Here is a 6,957-nt window from a genome sequence, read left to right on the forward strand (position 1 = left end):
TATATTCTGATAGTAATCACTGCTATAGAGTGTTTGTTCAGTAACAGGAGTCTCCCCGTCTCTCCAGCTCTTTAATAAGCAGAAAATACATTTTTCGGTAGGTGTCAAAATCTCAGCCAATCAGGAGAAAGTACCCATTTTTAAGCTTCATTTTTATAGTGTGTGTTATAGTGTGTGTTATAGTGCATGCTCATTTCTTAGTGTCATCACTTCCAATTTCACTTGTTTAATCTATATCCTGATTGAGTTCTCTATCCTGATTGGATAAAATTGGAAATGAAACTGAAACTGAAACGAAAATGCATTTTCTGTTTTATAAAGAGATGGAGAGACAAGGAGACTCCTTTTACTGAACAAACACTCTATAGCAATGAGTACTATCAGAATATAGAGCTATTTAACACTTATTTAACCAAAGAAAATCACTTACCCTACCTTTAACCAAAAAGCTTACAACAAAGCTTCGCATCACGGCATGTTGCCTCGACCGGCTCACCGTTTGGGAACCACTTGGATCGCCTCTGAAAAAATGCACGCCGGCCACCCATCTGATGGGTGGGCCCGCGAAGGCTTTCAACATTTTCAAGTGGATCCTGTGACCCAGAAAGGGTTGAGAACCCGCAATGATGTCACGTCCCACAATTATGACGTCAAAGAAAACACAGCGAGACGAAGCCATAACAGAACCTCACTCAAATCACATAACGTCTCTGTTGTGTGGAAACCTCATATATCCAAAACTGTCTCTTTTCAGGATTCAAATTCAAAACTAGCAAAAGTAGCAGATCTACAAGCTCGAAACGCGCCGCAAAGCGATGCGTTTCAAGCTTGTAGATCTGCTACTTTTGGTGCTTTTGTGTGACGCTGTAGCCCCAAGTAGGGCGTTTAATTTACGATAAAAACACAAAAAGGTTAGAATATGGAGATAAGAGGTTTCAGCCCGACAGCAACAATATATACACATTATTTATAACATGCTTGAATAAAGTACATCTTAATTAAATGCGCTTGTTGAAATGGAACCCAAGTCATCCATTTTCAGGTTAAAAGCAATTTGAGAGCCACTTCGGAGATCAATACGGCTGTGTGTGAATAATGGTTCCTCTCCTGGCCTGGCGTGGCTGAATGATGGCAACCCTAAGCTCTTAACCCATTAAGACCGGGAACGCATCTGTGTCATTTTTAGATTTATTTGGCTATTCTAAAAAATAGCAGATCTACAAGCTCATAGCGCGGCACCGAGTGCCGTGCTATGAGTTTGTAGATCTGTGTAATCTTTTGGAAAAATCGTGAAAAGTTTGTGCAAATCTTTGAATGTATATATTTCTAAAGCGAGCATTTGTAACTCAAATCTTTGCTTCTGGGGATTCTACGGATGTCTTCTAAATCCTAACGTTTTTTTTTTTTAATGTATTTGGCCGTGGACCCCCCATCTCAAAATATTTTGTTGCAGGGACCCCCAGAAGTTGTAACAGAGTTAAAAATGTTCGCCTTAAAAAATATATATATATATTCAAAGATTTGCACAAATTTTCCCTATTTAAAAAAAAATAGCAGATCTACAAGCTATGAACTTGTATATCTGCTATTTTTGAATAGCAAAAGAATATCCAAAGAAAGACAGATGCGTTACCGGTCTTGAAGGGTTAAGTCCTATCGTCCTCCCAGTCATAAATATGGTGGCATTTCCATAATAATTACAAGCACTTTCGGCGAGCATCGTCGTCCTCAGAAATGGGCCTCTTCTTAGGAGAGTTATGTGCACATGTTTCCACATCAGCTAACGAGGATGATTTGCATAGGGGATAGATCCTGTCCTGTTGCCATGCCAACTGATTATCATGGCATCACTTCAACTAGATAACAACTTTGGCGATGAGAGAGAGAGAGAGAGAGAGAGAGAGAGAGAGAGAGAGAGAGAGAGAAAAAAAGTGACCTCTTTTCTTCTCAAGAACATGATGTTTCAGCCCCCGGTGGCCACCATCAGATAAGCACTGTCACCCAGCTTATTTAAAGCATAATTTCTAGATTACTAGAGGGTGGCAAAAACGTGACCATTGCGCCCTATTTAACGTAGCGTAATATAGCCTTTCTGCAAGCTGGTAGATCTGCAATTTTCTTGATCTTTTTACAAATAAGAAAAAAAACTGTGAAAATGTTCACCTAAATTGTAATCGCATGTCCAAAATAGGGTGGAGAAAATAGGCATTTAAAAAAACAAACAGAATTTGAGGTTAAATACCATCGTTTAGGTGGTGTTAATTGCCATTCCCAAATGATGCCCCAGGAAGATATGTCCCTATAGCTCCTAGCCTGGGATCTAGCCTGATTCACTACGTTTGGCTGATTCTTTTTTCTCTCACTTCGCTTATCAGTCTGGCCAGCCTCCTATTTGACTCGTATTTCAATTACGTAGGCAAGTCAGGAAGTGACTCGAGTTTTACATTGGACAACACTGGTCCCGACCCCCCTTAAAAACCAATCAGAAGCCGCGAGTCGTTTTCACTCGTGCTGTGCAGGGAGATGGGAGGCTTTCCAGAATGTATAGCGACTAGCGAGTGAGAAAAAGAAAACCGGCGAACGTAGCGGAGCAGTCTGGATCCCGGGCTACCTAGCTCCATTAAAAAACTAAAAGCTTTTATTCTCAAGAACATACTGGCCGTCATCAGATCAGCTTGTCACACACCTTCTAATACACTTTCCGATGTGATAGTTCTGTTTATTGTTGTGTTATTGCCTTGTCACATTGGAAAAACTACAAGTGTTTTCCCTTAGATAGTTTTGAATCATAACTACTTTTGTTTCAGTGAGGCCACTTTTTCCAAGGAACTTGGAAAATGGAAATGTTGGCAGACTTAGCAGTTCAAGCGAAAACGATAAATTTTACTGAAAGTTACAAGGACGTTATAAATCAGTGTTAATGTTCTGTGCGCTTGAATAAGTTCTTCAAAGTTCTCTCCCAATATATTGTAGCACTACATTTCATAGACAGTTGTAATTTATTATAGAAGACGATAATATGGTAGCTGGAATATTTAAAGTCTTCTTCAATCTGCACTTGGACTAATACATATAAATATAGGCGTACTGTCACCAGTAATATGAACATTGAACATACATGTACCGTCCAACATACACATATCGTCCACATAATTTGGTTTGTTGTTATGTATGTATGTTTTGAAGTGTGTGTGTGTGTGTGTGTGCGTGTGTGTGTGTGTGTGTGTGTGTGTGTGTGTGTGTGTGTGTGTGTGTGTGTGTGTGTGTGTGTGTGTGTGTGTGTGTGTGTGTGTGTGTGTGTGTGTGTGTGTGTGTGTGTGTGTGTGTGTGTGTGTGTGCCCTGTCTGTCTGTCCTCCAGAATGTAGATGGGTTATTATGGGACAAATGTAAAAACAGCAACCATAAAATGAATAAAGACATGAAAAACATAAAATAAGTAACTAATAACTAGTAAATAAAATGCCAGGAGTCAGATATGTAGGCTGTAGGTAGTACTGTAGGTGATGTGTGGAGGTACACAGTCAAATCGGGAACTTCATACTTCAATCTGAGAGTGTAAAAGAAATGGACCTGTAAAGCCTAATATTAAGCTCCGTCGGAAGGCAGCGTCGCCTGCTGAAAATAGCAGACCTACAAGCCCACAACGCGTCACATCCACAACACTTTGTGAGCTTGTAGGTCTGCTTTAGGCGCGAGACACCGTTGTTCGATGCAGTGTGAATGGGCGTTAAGGGTCACAGGGTGAAACAGTTTATGCACTGTGATGACTGTTTCCTGTCGACGTCCGTCTGTGGAGCTTCCTGTCTTCCTTCTTCGTCGTTTGACCCTCGTCTTCGTTCTGGTACAGACCCCCCCCCCCCCCCCCCCATCCCCCGCCACCCACACCCCATGTCCACAAGCTGTCAACTGTTTTCACGGTGCCACCTAGTGGTTTGGGAGGGAGACACAGGTGCCCTCAGTGTTCACCTTTTGGAACCACGGTCCCCCCTCCCCCCCCTCTCCACTTGACCAAGCACCCGTTCTCGATCACCTCGGATCCCCACCCCACCTCCACGTTCTCTGGTCAGCACCTCCACCTCCACCCAAACCAATCCCCTCCTGCACCAGTTGATTGATAATACCAGTACCTATGGGGGGGACGGCGCACACACACACACACACACACACACACACACACACACACACACACACACACACGCCTAAGCCTCCATGCATGCCTTGTCGTGTGTATGTGCAGTGGTGGAAAAAGTACTCAAATGTTTTACTCAAGTAAAAGTATCAATACTGCAATGTAGAAGTACTCTGTTGCAAGTAAAAGTCCGGAATTAAAAATTTACTTGAGTAAAAGTACAAAAGTATTGGTATCAAAATGTACTTAAAGTACCAAAAGTAAAAAGTACTGAAATGTTTTAAAATAGCAGATCTACAATCTCACAACGCGTCGCGATGCGACGCGTTGTGAGCTTGTAGATCGGCTATTTTCAAATAGATGTATAAAATAGGGCTGAAGTGGTTAATGTATGTTTTATAATGTAATAATTTATAGCTGCAAAGTAACTAGTAACTAAAGTTTTCAAATAATTGTAGTGGTAGTAAAAGTACAATATTTGCCTCTGAGATGTAGTGGAGTAGAAGTAAAAGTACTGAAAATTGGAAATACTCCAGTAAAGTAAAAGTAGCTCAAAATTGTACTTAAGTACAGTACTTGAGTAAATGTACTTAGTTACTTTACACCACTGTGTGTGTGTGTGTGTGTGTGTGTGTGTGTGTGTGTGTGTGTGTGTGTGTGTGTGTGTGTGTGTGTGTGTGTACGTGTGCGTGCGTAGGCACTGTGTGCCCCCCCCCCCACCCCACCCACCAAAAAAAAAAAAATAATAATAATAAAAAGAGGGGCGTGGCGACGTAGAGGAGGTCTGATAACATGTGACTGCTGTTCTTCTTGGCTGTTTTCTAAACTAGGTGTCAATTCACAACAGGCTTCAGACGTACCACCAGCCGCTCAGGAGCCCTGAGAGCGGCGCCGCCCCTCCTCTTCTCCACCACCGGGGGGAGCCGCTCCACCACCAGCAGCAGCAGCAGGGGGCCACACCCCCAGGGACCGGCGGCAGCGGCCGCGCCTCCACCCCCACCCCCGCAGCAACCTCAGCCGCTGCCGTCAGCGGCGGCGGGCACCCCCACCCACCACCATCTCTACCTCCAAGCCGCTCACCTTCACCCGCCGGTGGCGGTCAGCGACCTCCAGGCCGAGCTCCGGGCCGACGCGCTCGTCCACTGCCAGCAGATCGTCAAGGTCATCGTGCTGGACAACGGCGGGCAGAGCCGGGTGGAGGCCTTCCTCGCCCAGACGACGCCAACGCACCACCTACACCATCACCAGCATCACCAGCATCATCACCGCCATCACCACGGCCACCGCCAGCTCAGCCAGTCGGCCATGTCCAGCCCCGTCCGCTGCCACGCCGATGACACCGACGATGACGGTGGCCCTCAGCCCCCGCTGCCGCCGCCCCCGCCCCCCTACAACCACCCTCACCAGTACATCTCGCCGCCGGACCCGCGGCTCGGCCTGCAGCGGACCCCTAGCAGCTCTCGGAGCATGGTGTAAATAATTATTTAAAAAAATTAAAAAAGATGAAAACTAGAGACACTCACCCCCCTGCTGCTCACACCCGCCCCGAAGCCTGATTTACGCATTTCCGTCGCGCTATGGTTTCGCACCACGGAAATAGTTTTCACCGTTTGCGCCAACAACCATCGTGCGACAAAGTATGAATCACGCTTGAAGGGGCAGCTCCCCCAAGAAATAACTTCATTTCTATTGTTTACCTACACAGTGTTGTATTTGACTCGCGCAGAGTTTTTAGTTTGTAAAACATTCCTTAACGGTGAATCCAGAATCCCCCCAAAAAAAAACGGTTCATGCACGGAAAACGCATGTGCTTGGGCGCTCACGTGCATGTGAATAAGCTCCGGTTGAACCCTATGGGGCACGCCCATGCACGTTCTTCGATCGTGCATGAGCCCATGGTTTGGCTTCCAGATGTTTTTAAAGTTAATTTTCTTCTTCTTCTTAGCAGACTTCGGTAGAACAGATTTTTTATTTATTTTTTATATCGTTGCTGTTGTTACGAGGAGTCTCTGATTTATTCCATTCATCAAGTTTTTTCCTAATTTTGGGATTGTGGATTTACCATCAAGGAATGTTTTACAAACTAAGACTGCGCGAGTCAAAGACAACACCGGGCAGGTAAACGATAGAAATGATCATTTCTTGGGTGAACTACCCCTTGAACAGTACATAATGTACATAATATACATATGGAAGACAGAGCTATAACAAAAAAAGAAACATATATGAAATCACGTCTATATGCATATATTTAAGGATATAATGAATTAAAAAAAAGAGAATCAAGGTTTAAAAATGAGGGAGATCCTTGTGGAGAAAAATGAAATGGAGACACTTACACTTGATTCCACGCGTATTTTGAAATATTATGTAGTTTTAACAAATTTCTATAACTTTTTTGTCAGTTTTAACTCTTTGATGCTAGACGAAATGAAAAAAAATCACAAATATTTAGTTTGAGGACTCGTCCCGTACACTACTCACCGACCACATGCAAGCGCACACACACACACACACACACACACACACACACACACACACACACACACACCCCCGATCCCTCCATACTTTTACTGGATTGTGTCGTTGCCCACAAGGACTGCTTCTGGCCAGAGAGAACCTCTCACCCACTGACACGCTGTGTGTGTGTGTGTGTGTGTGTGTGTGTGTGTGTGTGTGTGTGTGTGTGTGTGTGTGTGTGTGTATGCGTGTGTGCGTGCGCATGAGTGCGTGCGTGCGTGTGCATTACAGTTGACACTGACTGAGATGGTGTGCCAAAAAAAGTCTCCACTAAAAACAGATAACTTTGCACTTGAGTAAACACTGG

General features: G+C 44.2%; 1 protein-coding gene across 1 annotated transcript in view; it reads left to right on the plus strand.

The window, feature by feature from the left end:
• iqsec3a (IQ motif and Sec7 domain ArfGEF 3a) overlaps nucleotides 1–5,606 on the plus strand; it is a gene marked incomplete at both ends in the record, with an annotated part of 182,305 nt that extends 176,699 nt beyond the window's left edge. Inside the window, 2 exons of the mRNA XM_080420591.1 lie at nucleotides 4,961–5,155; nucleotides 5,244–5,606. Coding sequence (XP_080276717.1) covers nucleotides 4,961–5,155; nucleotides 5,244–5,606 — 558 coding nt within the window. The remainder of the gene's footprint in view (nucleotides 1–4,960; nucleotides 5,156–5,243) is intronic.
• Between the last annotated feature and the right edge of the window lie 1,351 nt (nucleotides 5,607–6,957).

This window comes from Gymnoscopelus braueri, assembly GCF_963280865.1.
Source record: "Gymnoscopelus braueri genome assembly, chromosome: 23".
Taxonomy (NCBI): Eukaryota; Metazoa; Chordata; class Actinopteri; order Myctophiformes; family Myctophidae; genus Gymnoscopelus; species Gymnoscopelus braueri.